Raw genomic sequence first — 19,104 nt, forward strand, 5'->3', positions numbered from 1 at the left:
AGCACCTCTGCCAGGGGCATCGCTGCCTGAGCCCACCCCCCCCGGCTCAGGAACTGGGAGCCATGGGGTGCCTTCCTTTGGTGCTGGGAGCCATGGGGCACCCTCCTGGGCGCTGGGGGCCGTGGGGCACCCTCCCTAGGTATTGGGGGCCGTGGGGCACCCTCCTGGGCGCTGGGGGCCGTGGGGGCCCTCCCTGGGTATCTCTAGTAGCCTGGGGCCATTAGCACCCTCGTGGTGCCCCCAGGGCGCCTGGGCTCCCCACCCCGCTCTTGTGAGCAGCCCTGGCTCCGCTGCTGCCCCCCGCCCCCTGCAGCGACCCTGGGCGAGGGGGCCCCAGTGCGGGGAACGCGCCGGGCTGTTCCTCCGCGGCCGCCGTAGTGGAGCCCGGAAGTGTCTCCATGGAGCCGGGGGGAGCCGGGCCGGGGCTGGGGGGCGATGGAGAAGTACGAGCGGATCCGGGTGGTGGGGAGAGGAGCTTTCGGGTGAGACCCCCCCCGGGGCCCGGCGCTGCCCCCTCCTGCGAGCCCGCGGGCAGCAGCGCTGCCATGTGGGGGCGGGACCCCCCGGGCTGAGCCGCGGTACGGGGCGAAGCGGCAGCGCCCCCCTCGCGGAGCAGCCAATCAGGGACCGGGAGACAGGAGGGCGCCCTTGGGGCAGATAGCGGGGCCTGGGGGGCAGGCTGGGGGGCAGATAGAGGAGACGGGGGACAGGCGGGGGGGGCAGATAGCGGGGCCCGGGGGACGGGCTGGGGGCAGATAGCGGAGAAGGGGGACAGACGGGGGGCAGATAGCGGGGCCCGGGGGGCAGGCTGGGGGGCAGATAGAGGAGAAGGGGGACAGGCGGGGGGGCAGATAGCAGGGGACGGGCTGGGGGCAGATAGCGGGGCCCGGGGGACAGGCTGGGGGCAGATAGCGGGGCCCGGGGGGCAGGCTGGGGGGCAGATAGAGGAGAAGGGGGACAGGCGGGGGGGCAGATAGCAGGGGACGGGCTGGGGGCAGATAGCGGGGCCCGGGGGACAGGCTGGGGGCAGATAGCGGGGCCCGGGGGACAGGCTGGGGGGCAGATAGAGGAGAAGGGGGACAGGCGGGGGGGCAGATAGCAGGGGACGGGCTGGGGGCAGATAGCGGAGAAGGGGGACAGACGGGGGGCAGATAGCGGGGCCCGGGGGACAGGCTGGGGGCAGATAGCGGGGCCCGGGAGACAGGCTGGGGGGCAGATAGAGGAGAAGGGGGACAGGCTGGGGGGGCAGATAGCGGGGGACGGGCTGGGGGCAGATAGCGGAGAAGGGGGACAGACGGGGGGGCAGATAGCGGGGCCCGGGGGACGGGCTGGGGGCAGATAGTGGAGAAGGGGGACAGACGGGGGGGCAGATAGCGGGGCCCAAGGGACAGGCTGGGGGCAGATAGCGGGGCCTGGGGGACAGGCTGGGGGGCAGATAGAGGAGAAGGGGGACAGGCTGGGGGGGCAGATAGCAGGGCCCGGGGGACGGGCTGGGGGCAGATAGCGGAGAAGGGGGACAGACGGGGGGGCAGATAGCGGGGCCCGGGGGGCAGGCTGGGGGGCAGATAGAGGAGAAGGGGGACAGACGGGGGGGCAGATAGCGGGGCCTGCGGGACGGGCTGGGGGCAGATAGCGGGGCCCGGGGGACAGGCTGGGGGGCAGATAGAGGAGAAGGGGGACAGACGGGGGGGCAGATAGCGGGGCCCAGGGGACAGGCGGGGGGGCAGATAGAGGAGAAGGGGGACAGGCGGGGGGGCAGATAGTGGGGCCCGGGGGACAGGCTGGGGGCAGATAGCGGAGAAGGGGGACAGGCTGGGGGGGCAGATAGCGGGGCCCGGGGGACGGGCTGGGGGGCAGATAGAGGAGAAGGGGGACAGGCGGGGGGGGCAGATAGCGGGGCCTGGGGGACAGGCGGGGGGGTAGATAGAGGAGAAGGGGGACAGGCGGGGGAGCAGATAGTGGGGCCCGGGGGACAGGCTGGGGGCAGATAGCGGAGAAGGGGGACAGGCTGGGGGGGCAGATAGCGGGGCCCGGGGGACGGGCTGGGGGGCAGAAAGAGGAGAAGGGGGACAGGCGGGGGGGGCAGATAGCGGGGCCTGGGGGACAGGCGGGGGGGTAGATAGAGGAGAAGGGGGACAGGCGGGGGAGCAGATAGTGGGGCCCGGGGGACAGGCTGGGGGCAGATAACGGAGAAGGGGGACAGGCTGGGGGGGCAGATAGCGGGGCCCGGGGGACGGGCTGGGGGGCAGATAGAGGAGAAGGGGGACAGGTGGGGGGGCAGATAGCGGGGCCCAGGGGACAGGCGGGGGGGCAGATAGAGGAGAAGGGGGACAGGCGGGGGGGCAGATAGTGGGGCCCGGGGGACAGGCTGGGGGCAGATAGCGGAGAAGGGGGACAGGCTGGGGGGGCAGATAGCGGGGCCCGGGGGACGGGCTGGGGGGCAGATAGAGGAGAAGGGGGACAGGCGGGGGGGGCAGATAGCGGGGCCTGGGGGACAGGCGGGGGGGTAGATAGAGGAGAAGGGGGACAGGCGGGGGAGCAGATAGTGGGGCCCGGGGGACAGGCTGGGGGCAGATAGCGGAGAAGGGGGACAGGCTGGGGGGGCAGATAGCGGGGCCCGGGGGACGGGCTGGGGGGCAGATAGAGGAGAAGGGGGACAGGTGGGGGGGCAGATAGCGGGGCCCGGGGGACAGGCGGGGGGGCAGATAGAGGAGAAGGGGGACAGGCGGGGGGGCAGATAGTGGGGCCCGGGGGACAGGCTGGGGGCAGATAGCGGAGAAGGGGGACAGGCTGGGGGGGCAGATAGCGGGGCCCGGGGGACGGGCTGGGGGGCAGATAGAGGAGAAGGGGGACAGGCGGGGGGGCAGATAGCGGGGCCTGGGGGACAGGCGGGGGGGTAGATAGAGGAGAAGGGGGACAGGCGGGGGAGCAGATAGTGGGGCCCGGGGGACAGGCTGGGGGCAGATAGCGGAGAAGGGGGACAGGCTGGGGGGGCAGATAGCGGGGCCCGGGGGACGGGCTGGGGGGCAGATAGAGGAGAAGGGGGACAGGCGGGGGGGGCAGATAGCGGGGCCTGGGGGACAGGCGGGGGGGTAGATAGAGGAGAAGGGGGACAGGCGGGGGAGCAGATAGTGGGGCCCGGGGGACAGGCTGGGGGCAGATAGCGGAGAAGGGGGACAGGCTGGGGGGGCAGATAGCGGGGCCCGGGGGACGGGCTGGGGGGCAGATAGAGGAGAAGGGGGACAGGTGGGGGGGCAGATAGCGGGGCCCAGGGGACAGGCGGGGGGGCAGATAGAGGAGAAGGGGGACAGGCGGGGGGGCAGATAGTGGGGCCCGGGGGACAGGCTGGGGGCAGATAGCGGAGAAGGGGGACAGGCTGGGGGGGCAGATAGCGGGGCCCGGGGGACGGGCTGGGGGGCAGATAGAGGAGAAGGGGGACAGGCGGGGGGGGCAGATAGCGGGGCCTGGGGGACAGGCGGGGGGGTAGATAGAGGAGAAGGGGGACAGGCGGGGGAGCAGATAGTGGGGCCCGGGGGACAGGCTGGGGGCAGATAGCGGAGAAGGGGGACAGGCTGGGGGGGCAGATAGCGGGGCCCGGGGGACGGGCTGGGGGGCAGATAGAGGAGAAGGGGGACAGGCGGGGGGGGCAGATAGCGGGGCCTGGGGGACAGGCGGGGGGGTAGATAGAGGAGAAGGGGGACAGGCGGGGGAGCAGATAGTGGGGCCCGGGGGACAGGCTGGGGGCAGATAGCGGAGAAGGGGGACAGGCTGGGGGGGCAGATAGCGGGGCCTGGGGGACGGGCTGGGGGCAGATAGAGGAGAAGGGGGACAGGCGGGGGCGGCAGATAGCGGGGCCCGGGGGACAGGCTGGGGCGGCAGATGGCGGGGCCCAGGGGACAGGCTGGGGGGCAGATAGAGGAGAAGGGGGACAGGCAGGGGGGCAGATAGCGGGGGACGGGCTGGGGGCAGATAGAGGAGAAGGGGGACAGGCTGGGGGGGCAGATAGCAGGGCCCGGGGGACGGGCTGGGGGCAGATAGCAGAGAAGGGGGACAGGCTGGAGGGCAGATAGCGGGGCCCGGGGGATGGGCTGGGGGCAGATAGAGGAGAAGGGGGACAGGCAGGAGGGCAGATAGCGGAGAAGGGGGACAGGCAGGGGGGCAGATAGCGGAGCAAGGGGCACAGGCTGGGGGCAGATAGCGGAGCAAGGGGGACAGGCTGAGGGCAGATAACGGAGCACGGGGGACGGGCTGGGGGCAGATAGTGGAGCACGGGGGGGGGCAGATAGCAGAGCACAGGGGGACAGATAACAGGGCACGGGGGATAGGCTGGGGGCAGATAGCAGGTTATGGTGTCCTAGGCCTGGTGGGAGGCCTGTGTTTCTCACTGATAAAGCTTCTTGGGCCAGACTTCTAGAGCTGAGCATCTTAGTCCAAAGGAACTGGGATGGGTAACTGGAGCAGGGCTCGCAGTTAGCGTCTTCAGAACATTCTGCATAGCTAACTCAGCGTCACTGCCTTTGGAGAGGTGCGGAATCACTATTATTCCCATTTTACTGCTGAGGAGACTGAGGCAAGGTGCCTAGGCGCACACAGGAGGACAGTGTCAAGGTTGGGGAAGGAGCCCTGGAGTCTTGTGCTCTAAACATGGCACTTATTTCCTCTTGTAGTTTGGGGGAGGAGTGGAAATGGGGACCAGACCCCCTGAAATGGCTCCTGTGTTGCTTGCGTCTCTTCGTTTTTGGACAGGTGCATTTGGCAAACATCTGGTGCTGTTTTCCACTTCACATCACTCATTTTGCTCTAGGCTTGGTCGCCCCTTTCCTTGTTGAGCTCCCTCCCATCCCATCTCTTGCATGGCTGGTCCCTCTAATGCAGACTGTCTGTGCTTTGTGCTATCACAGAATAGTGCACCTGTGTCTGCGCAAGGCTGACCAGAGGCTCGTGATCATTAAGCAGATCCCTGTGGAGCAGATGACGAAGGACGAGCGGCTGGCAGCACAGAACGAGTGCCAGGTGCTGAAGCTCCTGAATCACCCCAACATCACTGAATATTATGAGAACTTCCTGGAAGACAAGGCTCTTATGATTGCTATGGAGTACGCACCAGGTGGGACACTGGCGAGGAGGAGCATGGGCTGGGGACAGAGCTTCTTGGGTTCCTCAGTGTAGCTGGATCTGGGTGAGTGAGCCTCTTTAGGGAGCGCCTGACTTAAATATCAGCAACCCCATGGGTTGGTTTTCAAGGCATCCATAGTGCTCTGTGAAGGTGAGGAGACTCCGATAATGTCTCTGGTACTTGAGACAGGCCTGACCTTTGTTTGGCAAGGCTGCTTCCCTCTGAAGAGGTGCTCACTCCTGTCCTTTGTCACCTCCTATTTCCTTATCTTGAAGCATATTCTATGTGAGGCTATTGTGGACATGGTTTGGAGGTCCACAGGATAACTTAAGCTTGTTGTTCAAAGGTACCTGGCCCCACATCGAAAATTCTATTATTTGAAAACGTTTTAAAATACATTTGCGTTATTAGCACTGCCAGCGCTTATCCCAATGGAAAGGATTTTAAAAATCTCTTTTTCATCACTGATCTGTGTGTTCCCTTCTGCTCTTCACTGGGGTGTTCTGTCAGTTTCCCTTCTGTTTGTTGTCAGCTTCCCTTTTGGGCTGCAGTGTTGGAGCGGCAGAGCTGCCTGGAGAAGTGTCAATTCAAACAAACACAAGATTTGCCTTGCCATTTTAAATCAAGAAAATGCTTACCTTAGGGTTTGTAAAACTGCTTCATACAAAACCTGAATTCTGGCCCCTTAAACAGCGGGTGGGTACAAGGGGAATTTCTCGAGGCAGAACAGGCTTATCTTGTTCTCCCATTGACATTTGCTGCCTCACAGTGCTCTGATATGTATGGCTTTAACATTTCTGTTTCCCACTGAGCCCTGAAGGCAGTGCTGCCATTGACAGTGTGGTGCTAACATTAACCCCTCTGCTGCTGGTTCTGCATCCCATGTGCTGTGCTGCTGTTGTTCTCTTAACATTCAGAGAATGCGTGGCATGTTCTGTTGGTACATTGTATGACTTTGGACATGCTTGGCTCGTTCAGCAGCAATTGTGCAGTTAAGATACTGTGACTCAATTCCATTACTTTTGGTTAAGACTATGCCAGCCCTGATAAACTTCCTTTGCTGATGGCCCTTCTGCCCTTTGCCATCCATCCCAGGTGGCACCTTGGCAGAGTTTATTCATAAACGTTGCAACTCCCTGTTGGACGAAGACACCATCCTGCACTTTTTTGTGCAGATCCTACTGGCCCTTCATCATGTTCACACCAAACAGATCCTGCACCGGGACTTAAAGACTCAGAACATTCTGTTGGACAAGCACCGCATGATCGTCAAGATTGGAGACTTTGGCATCTCCAAAATCTTGAGCAGCAAGAGCAAAGCCTACACGGTGCGTATCTGCTGAGTGTTCCCAAATTTCTGAAGTCCAGGGGAAGTTCTTCCCATCACAGCTATTCTGTTTCTGTGTCTCCATGTGGGGAGAGTGGGCCTGAGATTAGGTTGCATCAACTATTGTGATTTAGATTTTGACAAGTCCATAAATAATCAGTATTACTGCTAATCTTTCCACTCTGTGGGTGTCTCACTCCAGTTAGCTCACTGATGTTAGAGTAGCAGGGTAGCAGTGAAGACATAGCAACTCAGCTTTTAACACAGGCTGGTAGCTGGAGTTCAACCCCAGGCTGCCCTATGGGCTTTAACTCGAGTTGTTAACCCGAGTTAAAAGCTGGGTGGGTGCGTCTTCACTGTTACTTTAACCCTAGGTAAGAACAGATCTTCTTGTGCAGTGCCCTTAATCTCCCTTGACAGTCTCTCTTACTGCAGTCATGAAAGTAGTTATGTCAGTTCCTATCTCTCTCGTTACCACGGTGTCTGAATGCCTTCCAGTAGTGCATGAAAACAACTGTCCTCCTTGTCCCCAGGGGAGTATTGTGTGTGGCGTGGATTGGTTCATTTTGGTAGGGCTTTGTTGTTGAAGATTGTTTTTTATTTAAAAATATCCCTGCGGCTGTGTGTTTATGCTGGAGAAGGCTGGTTGGAGGTAGGTAGGTAGGCACTTGCAGTGGGAGGGGATGGGGCGTGTTGGGATGATCCATAGTTCCTGGGGAGGTTTGTTCCACAGTCTGTTACTGGCCTTGTGGAAGTTCTTCCTCCTGCATAGACCATCTTTGCCCTTGGGGTAAAGAGTCCTGCTGTTCCAGAGGGGTGGAGTTGTTAACCACAGTCCTCATCCTGAAGCTTCAGGCTCCTAGATATGTTGGGCCCAAGCCACTGAGCACCTTGAAGCTAAGGCCTGAGTCCTTGTACTTGACTCTTAGGCTACAGGAAGCCAGCGTAGAGGGTGATGGACAGGCCTGCTGGGCTCGTGATGGCCCATGGTGCTGAGGAGACTCACTGTGGCATCCGGTGGCTGGAGTTTCCTAAGGCCTATTGCCTTTGTGCCCAGGTGCATTGCATTGCTGTAGTCCAGATGGGATGTGACAGAGTCTTGGATAACCAAGGTTAGGTCACAGTCCACCAGGCTGGGATGGAGTCTCCTAGCCAACCAGAGATGGTAAAAAGTGCGGCTGTGTGAGAAGTTAGCATCAGAGAGCCTCTTCTGAGACTGGGCTGATATGACACATGTGCTTGGGGGCTGACTTTTTCAGTTACTGAATCTTGCTGGTTGGGTGGATGTCCTGTCTTTTCTTTTTCATCTTTTCGCTGCGTGATACCTTGGTATCTGTCCCCATCTAACCTGATCTGGTTGGCATCACTAAGCGATCTGAGCCCCGCAGTTGGCTAGAAGTCCACATTGGAGCTAAGTGCTGAATGGGAGAGGGAGCCATGCTCTAGTAGCGTCAGAAACGGTAAATCCTCTAGCAATTTTATCCTGGGAAGATCATCAGCCAGTAATCAATAGCAGGGAAACTAATGCTCCTCCCAGTTCGCCTAGAACTCTGGCTTCGTTGTGTTGTAGTCAAGTCATTTTTGTAACCGGTGTTGATCTTTACCTCTCCTTGCCGTGGTTCTGGACTGAGAGTGCCATCATGCATCTGTGCCTCTTTCTCTCAGGTTGTGGGGACTCCGTGTTACATCTCCCCAGAGCTGTGCGAAGGGAAACCCTACAACCAGAAGAGCGATATCTGGGCGCTGGGCTGTGTGCTCTACGAGCTTGCCAGTCTCAAGAGAGCCTTTGAAGCTGCAGTAAGGCTGGGGTCTGGGGTTTTCTTAAAGCTGAGATGTGAATTCCAGAAATACGTCCGCGTTGGGCTGTGCCTGTTGCATTCCCACAGAGCCTGCAGCTCTGGGGAGGGCAGCACCTTGCATTGCTCCTGATGTTTCCTGTCTCTCTGCCCATGCAGCAGCCAGGGTTCTGCTAATCATGTGTGTCTATGTTCCTTCCATACTCTCCAGAATCTGCCCGCCTTGGTGCTAAAGATCATGAGTGGGACGTTTGCTCCCATCTCAGACCGATACAGCCCAGACCTGCGCCAACTCATCCTGAGCATGCTCAACCTGGACCCTTCCAAGCGGCCCCAGCTGAACGAGATCATGGCCCAGGCCATCTGCATCAGGCCACTTCTGAACCTTTACACTGATGTGGGCAGTGTCAAAATGAGAAGGCAAGTTGTGCTGCTGCGATCATCTCCCTGGGGCCTACCAATGGGAGGGGATGGGGATGGAGAGGCTCCAGCTCCCAGGAGGTCTCTGAGAGAGTCAGTTCTTTACTTGGTTGGAGCTGGGAAGGGACGCTGACCAGCTAGAGATCTCAGCTGTGCTTGTGGTATGTGCATACAGGCTAACAGGACCCGGGCTCATGCTCGGCAGCCTGGGGGCTCAGGAGATGGTGAATTGCTGAGGGGCTGTCACGGGGAGGACAGGTTCACCTCCGGTCTCAGGATCTTGCTGACAGGTGTTGCACTTGCTCGCTCACTCTTTGTTGTGGTGGGTGTGGTGCTTTGGGATCCCTGGAGTTGAGAAGACCCATACTGCTGTGGTCAGCAAATACAAATGTGTACACACTGACTGAGTTCTTGCCCCTGCCCTTGGTGTCACCCTTATCCTGGGGCCAGCATGACCTCACACAGGACATGTGCTGTCAGAGAGCCAGCTGGCCGATCTTAAAGAACTGTCCCCAGGAAACTGAACTGTGTCTCCTGTCCTGAGTCTGCCTGCACCAGGCCATGCTCAGCAGTTCACTCTGCCCTAATGATAAAGCTTCCCTCTCCTCTCTGAGCCCAGTGCTGATGCTGGCCCAGCTGTTTGAGTGAACAGTCAGAAGTTGTGCATTTCGGTTTGACAGGCCTGAGAAGCCATTAGCTACAGTGCCACCAGTGACCCACAACAGAGCGGGAGGAAGAGTGACCAGTGCCAGACCCAGGGGTAAGGCCAGGCACAGTGTATTCAGCAGAACTTAATTTCAAAGGCGAATCCTTTGTATTGACCAGCAGTGGCATCCTCTGCCAGATGAAACTCAGGCACTTCACACCCTAAATCCCCTTCCTCGGAGAACCTGTACTCCAGCCCCAGGCTGATGGGACTCAGGAGCTAGCCAGTGCTGCTTCCGAGGCTTTCCTGCCCTTGTCGTCTGGCGCCTGAGTTCCCCTGTGCTGCAGCGCACCCAGGCTGGGAATTGAGGGTCCCTGGGTGATGAATAGCTAGAGCTGTAGCAGCCCATCTACCCTCTGCAAATTCTAGAGTAGAACACTAGTTTCCCCCTCCTCCTGCTGGCATCGCCCTGGAGAGCTGCTGTGAACAGCCTTCCCTGGAGCCCCTAGTGAGCCTCAGACAGAGGTTCCAGGCCCTGTTCTTGCCAGCTGATTTAGCCCCTCTGTCTAACTGGGTGTTGTCCTCCACTGTGGCTGGGCATCTGGGTAGTATGGCTAGAGCCACTTCCTTGCCCATTATAGCTTGCCAGGGAGGGCTGGGGGGTGGCAAGCTGGGGTGATGGTATTTCGTTTGGCCTCTTAGGTGTTCGAGTTGGTTCAGCCAGGACTGGAATCCCACCTCCCCTGTCTTCCATCTACACCTGGGGCAGCGGGATCACCACCCCCCTCCGCCTGCCCATGCTCAACACAGAAGTGGTGCAGGTTTCTGCAGGGAGAACCCAGAAGGCCGGCGTCACTAAATCAGGGAGGCTCATCATGTGGGAGGTGAGCAATGGCAAGCAGGCAGCAGCCAAGGGCAATAAGCCACTGTCAGCAAAGGAGGCGTATAGCCTGCTTCCAGACATGCCATGGCCTCACATCCCCCCAGTCAGCAGGCAAATCCCTGGCTGCTCCTGGTGACCACTGAGGCTGCAGGAGGTCAGAGTGGGCTTATTGCTCCAACTTGTTCTTTTCACCCAAGCCCAGCTGCAAGCAAAGTACATTTCAAAACCTTTTGGCTTCTCCTTGCTAGGCTTCCCCAATGGGTGCTGCTGGAGGCCCTTCTCTCCCAGGGGCTACAGAGCAGCTCCAGCCTCAGTTTGTGTCCCGCTTCCTGGAAGGCCAGTCCGGAGTGACTATCAAACATGTGTCCTGTGGTGACCTCTTCACAACCTGCCTGACAGGTATGGCCATGAGCAGTGCTGTCTCCCTGCACGTTTTGGGGGTTCCCAAAGCAGCCAACCCCATCTTGGGATGGTGCAGCTGCTGTGTTGCTGATGGGGCATGCCCAGCAGGACTCTAGTCCCAAAGTCCGTATGGCAGAGAACCCTTCCCACCCGGAATGAGAAACCAATTTCAGTGAGTCTTTGTGAGCCCCCTGCAGGGCCGGGTGTCCTCAGCAGCACCTGGGGAGCCAGGATCTGAAAACGCTTTTAAAGCATCCTCCAAGCTGCTTTTGGTCTGAGCTTCCTGGCTGAGTGACATCAACCTGGAATGTGCACTGTTTGCACAGTGAGGTTCTTCTGATGGCCCGTGGGGAGCCGAGTGTGTTTGCAGTTCTGCTGGGGATCAGGGGAATAAGTGACAGATTTGCAACTGGCAAACTTCAAATGTGTATGTTTGTCCTATCTCTGACCATGCTTCCTGCTGCCCCTGGGCTGGGTGGCCGGTAAATGAAGGACTCTGTGTGTTTAACACCTCTCCAGACTGTTGAATTAGAAGCTCCTGCGTACACAGCTGGAATAATGTTATCTCAGTGCTTTGCCCATCATCCCCTGTTTGTGTTAGTTCTTGTTGGGTGACTTGTCCCAGCACGTTTATGGCTGCTTCTCTCAAGACTCCTGAGCCCCATCTAAAACTAGCCCTCTGTACATATCCCCCTAGCAGCTAGCCCAAGGCATCAGTGTGGGATTGGCAGTGTCTGCCAGCTGGTGAGGGCTCCCAAGGGACACTGGTACTGCTTGGATGCTGTGGTCTGTCCCCAGGGCTGTGTAGATGCACAGTGTATTGTGGGTGGCTGTAATATGGCTTTATTTTGCTTTTCCAGACAGGGGGATAATCATGACTTTTGGCAGTGGCAGTAATGGTTGTTTGGGGCATGGAAACTTCACTGATGTAACACAGGTTTGTAGTGTGAGGAATTGGGGACACCGATAAATACTGACTGTGTCATGTGGCACAGCTTCTTCCTGGCCCCCAGCGGACTTGCAGCAGTCCTGCTGTGTGCATCCAAATGACGCTGACGGGCTCTGGAACCGGATCCTTTCCCTTCCCTCCCCCCAGCTCTGTTCATCCTGCTTCTCTCTCCCCACTTGCACAAAGATGTCTTTGAATGTGGGGTTACAACATGCCGAGGGAAGTCGAGAGCTGCCTTGTGGTTGCTGTTGGCTGGGACCCAGACTCTGCCGCTGCCTGCAATCACACACCTGGTTGTTTCGGATTCAGCCCTACAGCTGCTGCGGTTCACTGGGAAACTTGTTTTTCAAAAGAGCCAGTGTTCAAAGGAGAGCCACGCGTCCCTGATTGGGACAAAGTGCTGGAGCTGGAAAGGAGCTCTCCTCTCCCTCTCCGGGCTGTTTCCCAGCCCACCCTGGCTGGCTGGTGGCGATAACATGTGAAATCCAGCCAGGGATGAGGGTTTGGGCCGGTTTGTCTCTGTGCTCCCTTGCAGGGCTTCGGTGGGTGTTACCCTCTGGCTTCTGCTTGAGAGCTGTGCACACCTCCCATTTGCCGCTGTGGAGGAGCCTAGATTGGTGGCTGCAACCATATTTAAGCAAATGGTGCTTTTCCCTGAGGAGGTTGAGGCCCATGGGAGGGATGTGTCAGATCTGACTCTTATCACAGCAGGGAAAAAACAAAGTGAGGAGATAAATGGGGAATCTGCCTCACGGGAGAGTTAGCTAGTAGTTTCTGTGCAGTGCCCTGGGTGTGGATCTTTCAGGTGAGACATTATAACCAAGTTTTACCTGCTTTGCATGGGCTTTTGTCACAAGGGTAGAGATTTGCCCTGCTGCCTTTGGCATAATGTTTCTCCTCCCCAAACTGTTGTGCTAGTTGGTTGTCTGGCAGCTGTTGTTTACCCCAGAGGTGGCTGCATTTTCCTTTGTGCTGTATATACACATAGTTTGTAAAGCACCTTTAAGATCCCTTGGGACAAAAGGTACTATGGAAATGTAAATATTGTTCATATAGTGTAAAACCTGGAATAGGAACTAGAAAATCCATGGAGCTCTGCTACCTTGCCTTGCCGTTCTACAGTGCCCGCTGGATAGGCAGATCTGCTGTAGTAAGGAGTCAGTCAGTGAGCTGATGGGGGGAGAGGGCGGAGCTGACTAAAGCTGTTCTTTTCTCTACCAGCCTAAGATCGTGGAGGCACTGCTGGGCTACGAGATTGTGCAGGTGGCATGTGGCGCGTCTCATGTGCTGGCCATTTCCAATGAACGGGAAGTGTTTGCCTGGGGCAGAGGGGACAATGGTAAGGGGATTTTAGCTGCCACTGCTTAGCATGATCAAGGGGCATTTTTCCTCCCCTTTTACTTCCTCAATCCCTACTGATGTCCCTTTGTGTACTTCCTGGAAGGTAACTGTTGTGTGAGACCGACTGTGGCTGGAGCAGCTGGCAGTTCCCCACAGCCAGGGCACCTGCGCCCTACACACAGTGCTCCCTGCCGGGTGTGTCTGCAGCTAAGGCGCCTGCACCCTTGCACACAGTGGCCCACATCCAGGCCCTGCAGTTACCACTCTAGATATTGTTACTCAGGGAAATGCCTTTGGTTTGTATTTTGATACGAAAAGTCTCTCTAAACAATTTCTTTTGCCCAGGTCGGCTGGGGCTGGGAACTCTGGACTCCGCTAATTCTCCCCAGCAGGTAGCTGTTCCTCCTGAACACGAGGCTCAGAAAGTCCTTTGTGGTATTGACTCCTCCATGGTCCTGACGGTGAAGAACCGGATTCTTGCTTGTGGGAGCAACAGGTAAGAAAAGAGGGATGTTTCCCTGCCTTCTGGACCAGAGGTGTCACCATAGCAGATCAGTCCAGGGCCCCTCTAATCCAGTGTCCTGTCTCCAGCAGCGCGAGAAGCTCAGTAATGGGTATCTCTTTGGAGCTGCCGACAGCTCTGGTGTAGAGCAAGAATGTGCCCTATATCACAGTAACGATACATTTCTCAGCATCCCTTGGCTTCCGTGCAGCTAGCCCGGGAAGGCTTTGGCCCAAGGCATTCTGAAGAAGTTCCATTTATAATACATGATGTTTGCTCAGCCCCGGGACTGCTCTCCTCATGCAGGTTTAACAAGCTGGGCCTGGATAAGATTGCGGAGGAGGAGGAGCCGTCCCTGGGGGATCGGGTGGAAGAGGCTCCCACATTCACATGTGTCCAGTCAGGGCCTTTAAATCAAGAGCCGGTGGTGTGTGCAGATATCGGAACAGCCCATTCGGCTGCAGTCACAGGTGAGGAGGTGGCCCTTGGAAACCTGTGCTGGGAGGGGCAATGTGGGGAGGACCTTCCCCCCCCCCCCCCCCGTGGTTTGGGTTCCAGACAGCGAGTCGGCCTGGGAATGTTTGGGCTGTGGGGGCAGTGTGCTCTGCACTGGTGGAATACCAGCCTCTTACCGTGACATCTCGCTGCTTTCTGACCAGGCAAGTGTTGGCTGACTTCTCAGTTCTGTCTTCCCATTGACAGCTTCTGGCCGGTGTTACACCTTTGGCAGCAACCAGCACGGGCAGCTTGGCAGCAGCACCTGCCGTACCGGCCGTGTGCCCTACCTGGTGGTGGGACTCCAAGGGATAAAGGTCACCATGGTGGCTTGTGGCGATGCCTTCACTGTGGCCATTGGAGCAGGTGAGATTGAAGTCCTGTCTTGCAGCAGTTCCTGGCTTTCTTGAGCTGTTAGCCAAGGAGTCAGTGCTGCTGGTGAGTGCTCCAGACTGCAGCCTGCAGCCCCACCCTGCTTCCTATGGCCGCTCTGAGAGGAGCAAGGGGGGCAGGCTTGTTCCGCTCGGCAGGGCACTCTGCTCTGCAGCTTGAGACTGGAGGGTCAGCAAAGCTCATGTCAGTCTGGGAGAAACCATCTGCAGCCAAGTGTCTCCTTTCCAGAGGGAGAGGTGTACACATGGGGGAAAGGAGCCCGCGGGCGCCTGGGAAGGAAGGATGAGGAGACCAGGACTCCCAGGCCTGTGCAGCTGGAGGAGACCCACCCCTACCTGGTGACCTCTGTCGCCTGCTGCCATGGGAACACACTGCTGGCAGTAAAACGTGAGTAGAGGGTTCTTCGCCACAGCTGTTCTTGCTGCAAGCTCAGGGGACCTAAACTGAAGCCCTGCCTGGCGCCCTAGAGGGGTCATGCCCGGCAGCACTGAGGGGGCAGAGTGTGTTTAGCCAGCTGTCAGCCCCTGCTGCCCTCTGCTCTCTGCAGCTCTCCTTGCTAATTACACTGTGTGATTTGGGGGGACACTAATGCTCTATTGCTCATTCCATGCCTGCTGGGCCACAGACCTTTGAGGTGCTCCTGCCTGCCTTGGCATTGCTTTGACTTGCCTCTGGACTAAGCCCTTCCAGATTTTGCCACTCTGGGATTTCCTTTGGGGGAAGCGGGGTGCTGCTGTGTCTGTTGCTACCCAGGTCCCTTTCTAGCTGGGGTGTTCCATTGCTCTTCCTTAGGCCAAATGCTAATAACCAGGGAATCCAACACATTTTCAATCTGGACTTACTCCTCCACAGTGAACCCTGGCCCTGCAGAGCACAGGGACAGCCTCCACTGCAATGGGTCCCTGCTCAGCCCTGTCAATCCGGACATCCTGTACCAAGCGTTTACAGTGTCTGCTTTGGGGAGACCTATCCCTGAGCCGGGAGTGCATGCACCCTCTGGAGTCACTTAACACTGCTCCATGGGTCAGCTCCTGAGCGGTGCAAAGCCCACTCCCCCCCCCCGGTTGGAGCACTCTGCAGCTCTTCCCAGTGCCTACCGGGCCAAAGGCCCCCCATTCGTTACCAGCTGGCTGGTTTCTGGAATCTATGGTGACTTCGTATTCCACTGAAATCAGAGCAGCCCCAGGCAAAGCACAGAATCCTTCTCTCACTGTGTGCTACACCCCTTAGCCACTGTAGTGATACTGAGCCAACCCAGCAAAGCAAAGAGCAGCGGGGGAAGGAGGAGTCCTTTGGATTCCTAATGCCCTCCTGCTACGGCTGGTCAGGGGAAGCCTGCAGGGAGCTGCCGTGCTGGTGGCCATGTTTATGGAGCCAAAGCATTTCCCAAACCAGCGACTTTCAGAGCAATTGAAGTTGCCTAAATAGAAACTGAGATTTGAGGCATCATTTTGGCTCCTGGATCTTCTCTGTGGTTTGATAAAAATAGCAACAGCGTGTGGCTTCTCTTCCCTCAGTCTGAAGGCAGCATCATTACATGGTTCAAATAAACCCACAGTTGGACCTGCCCTTCCTGTGCCAGGATACATGAAGAGAGCCTAGGTCAGCACATTGGAGGGTCTGCTCGTACCTCTGCAGTGTGGACTATGGCTTTTCCCTTTCCCTGTCCCCTGCTAGCTGGCTAATTGTCCCCAGCAGGGAGGAGCTCCTTCCCAGGGACATGGCTTTTAGTTCCGTCACGCTCCACTGGGCACCTTGATTAAGCTACAGAAAACTTTCTTGTATCTGTATCGATCCAGCCTAGGTCCTTATCTGCCCTGCCCCCCCCTCCCCCCCCAGTTACATCTGAGCGCTTCACAGTCTTTCACTGATTTAGTGTTGAACCCAAATGCATAACATTCAGGATTGTGAATTGAGCCACCAAAATGTCACATGCAAACAGTGCCCTGCCCTGCTCCATGGGTACCAGAGTGCAGATACCATGGAAAGCCTGCAGAATGGGTTGGTTCGAACTTTGGGCTTTCACCCAACTGTTGGGTTGGAAAGCTTTTCCCAGAAGAGAGAACCTGTCTGAACCTTCTGCTTGTGGTATAGCCCTAGTCCCCTGACACAGGGCCGTATGAAAGGCCCATCACTAAAAAGCACCTTTGTGCTAAGGACCCAGTGGTTCCTTAGTGCCCCAACTTGTAATTCTCTCTTGGTCACCATTCAGTGCAATTTCTTTCCAGCATTTGGCGTCTGCTCCCTGGCTGCAACTGCCTGGGACTGGACCAGTATCTGCGACCCGCTTTACTGTGAGCTCTGTACTGCAACCTGCTACTAACTCTCGTCAGACCTCAGCAGTGCAAACCTCCATGCCGAAGCAACCCCAGTCAGGAAGGGACCACTAATGAATGAACAATGAGAAGTGGGAGCCTGTCCAGCAGCACAGAACTCCTTTGGAGAGAGTCTCTCTTTGCCTTCGGGGCTAACTCAGTGGGGGGAGCAAGGGGGGCACAGACCTCAAGGAGTCACTGTTTCTTTACCCCCCAGAAGACCCTTTAGAATCAACATGAAGACAAAGGGCCTCTCTGTTAATCCTTTAGCACCAGTGCACATGGCTGTTCCGATGCCAGTCCCACGCCCTCTGCTCTGTGTACTAATGAGGGCCTCACAATGGCTTCCCGGGGCAGCAAGAAAGTTGGGCTACTGAACCACAAAGCCTGTCAGCCTGATTATTGGCTTGGTAGCCACAGGATGCTGCTGATTTTAGCCTCCTGGTGGAGTGCTCTATCGGATACTTTGCCTGTTTTTATCCCTGGTTTCTGCCCTTTGTGTTTCAGCTGCAGGGGAGGAGTCGGGCCCGCAGTGAGGAATGGGCTGAGAGGAGCGAACTGCACCACCTCCATATGGACATAGCCAGCTTCCTTCTGATCTATATCCTCTCCTGCCTGCCTCAGTGTTACTCGGGCCTGGAGGACGGGGCTCTGTAGTGCAGGGGCAACACCATGGGCTGCATTGGTGCTTGCCAGGAGCCTGAGAACACCTAATCTATAGAGAATGGAATGCACAGAACTGATGAGAGATGTCAAACCCCTCAGATCAACAGGTGCCACTTTGCTGGAACTTGAAGCCTCCCCTGGCCGCTGCCCCGTGGAGCAGCATCTGCTGGGACAGGCCACATCACTCCATCCAGGATGAAGGGTGATCATGACCTGACTTGTATGCAGCGGGCCCCAGTCAAGCGATTTTGCCACCAGCAAGAAGGGCCTCAGTTCATTTTCACAGATCCATGAAAACTGAATCTGGTTACAAAGCGTGGGCTGGCAGCTTTGTGTTGGAGAGAGCTGTCAGTGTTTGCACCGGAACGTCTGTTGTTACAGCCCCAGGCACTATGATGGGTGACTAAGTGCAAACTCTTTTACTTAAAGTCTATTTATTCCTGAAGAATGTTTGGCCCAGTTGTTGACCAAGTTCATTGCATTTTCAAGCTACCAAAGTTCTGGGGCCGTGACCCACTTGGCCCTTCACAAGCTGCCAGAACCAGCGAGAACAGTGATCTTGTGTGTAGGCGGCTTGGCCCTGGACTGTTCTTCCCAAGTGCCTGCCTTTAACTCTCCAATCACAGCTTGACTTGGGTCCTTCAACCCTTAGTTCTGTATGCCCCGGCTAAGGTTTGTTCTCAGGTCTCCTAAAGCCTGCTAGTGACCAGTTCACTGTCCAACAGCCTAGACCTCTGCTACTGAAAATCACCAGTATCACAGCAAGCAGCTGTGAGTAACTGGAGGTCTAGTCCCAGTCTGACCATGAGGAAGGAGGAGGACCTCCCCGGGGCTCTTCCTACCAGAGACTGGAGTTATCTTTCTATGTAACCAGAAGGATCGTTCACTTTTCTACTGACACCCGACTCTGGGCCATTTGCTGAAGAGCTTGTCTCTGATCTATCTTAGCAGCTCTCCTTTTCACATCTACTATGATACACTTGCCAGTCAGTTGTTGTGTATAAAGGCCATGCTTTTACTCGCTGGTAGGTTCACTGGCTTAGTTATTTTATTGTGGATCTTTGTTTGATTTGAGGCGAAACTTGGCAGTGGCTGACGGGCTCCAGTGCCGTCTGGCTGCTATGTCTGGAGATGAAAGATCATTTCTTGTATCACGGCTCCTGTCCCCGCTGGGTGCTGGGGCTCTGGAGAGGCTGAGGAGCAGGGTCCCCTGTAGCACTGGAAGTTGCATGGTGACCTGACTGGGGACATTCCTCTCCCTTTCCCTGGTGGCTGTCTTCTGCACAGCTGGGAAGAATCAGCACTCTGTTACCACCAGAAAGTCCTGTTTGTTGTTCAAAGGTGTCTGTTTTCTTGGCATTTGCCTTGTGCCATCCGCCTCTGCTGGCGTTGGAAGCTCTATTCACGCTAAGGGGCTGTAGATCAGATCACTGCACATGCTCATTGGATCTCTCTTGCCCTTAAAATGGTGTGGCTCACTAGGGGAGGTAGAATCCGGGGCTTGCTGTGGGGAATGGCCATCTTGATCGGTTCCAAGCCAGTGCTGAGTGATGAAGGTAGTGCTGCGTACCTGGCTGTGCCGGGTGAGCCTGTCTCATGACCCTTTGCTTTGGATGGGCTGCACTTCCTCTCCCTTCTGTAGGTCACGGTGAGGCTCCCAGGAGCCTTTGTTTAGGTGGAGGTGTTTTCTGACCCCAGTCAGATCCAGGATTATGAGTCAGGGCAACCCTTAACCAAGGCGATTGCAGCTTGTTGGGCTAAGAGAACCACTGCAGGCTTCCTGGGCGAATGGTTTCAGGAAAGACCTCTTGTTGTAGGGCAGCCCCAGCTCCTACAGGAATAGCATCCTCCTG

General features: G+C 57.3%; 1 protein-coding gene across 2 annotated transcripts; it reads left to right on the plus strand.

Moving 5' to 3' along the window:
• Positions 1-380: 380 nt before the first annotated feature.
• NEK8 (NIMA related kinase 8) lies at positions 381-18,274 on the plus strand. 2 transcript variants are annotated; one of them, XM_048824373.2, is made up of 15 exons: positions 381-482; positions 4,902-5,107; positions 6,212-6,444; positions 8,109-8,240; positions 8,451-8,659; positions 9,340-9,419; positions 10,008-10,189; positions 10,437-10,587; positions 11,451-11,527; positions 12,761-12,878; positions 13,226-13,376; positions 13,689-13,852; positions 14,085-14,243; positions 14,499-14,657; positions 17,093-18,274. In XM_048824373.2, the coding sequence occupies exons 1-15, from the start codon at positions 436-438 to the stop codon at positions 17,119-17,121; spliced, it is 2,097 nt and encodes a 698-aa protein (XP_048680330.1). In that variant the 5' UTR covers positions 381-435; the 3' UTR covers positions 17,122-18,274. The 2 variants fall into 2 exon arrangements, with proteins under 2 accessions (XP_048680330.1, XP_074976971.1); XM_075120870.1 differs by lacking the exon at positions 14,499-14,657.
• The last annotated feature ends 830 nt before the right edge of the window (positions 18,275-19,104 follow it).

This window comes from Caretta caretta, chromosome 17 (genome assembly GCF_965140235.1).
Source record: "Caretta caretta isolate rCarCar2 chromosome 17, rCarCar1.hap1, whole genome shotgun sequence".
Taxonomy (NCBI): Eukaryota; Metazoa; Chordata; order Testudines; family Cheloniidae; genus Caretta; species Caretta caretta.

Bases quoted from the DNA above. Each gene is read 5' to 3' on its own strand.
- NEK8 (XM_048824373.2), top strand. From the start codon at position 436: ATGGAGAAGTACGAGCGGATCCGGGTGGTGGGGAGAGGAGCTTTCGG. The intron at 9,420-10,007 runs GTAAGGCCAGGC...TTGGCCTCTTAG, and splicing joins GACCAGTGCCAGACCCAGGG to GTGTTCGAGTTGGTTCAGCC. The intron at 14,244-14,498 runs GTGAGATTGAAG...TCTCCTTTCCAG, and splicing joins CACTGTGGCCATTGGAGCAG to AGGGAGAGGTGTACACATGG.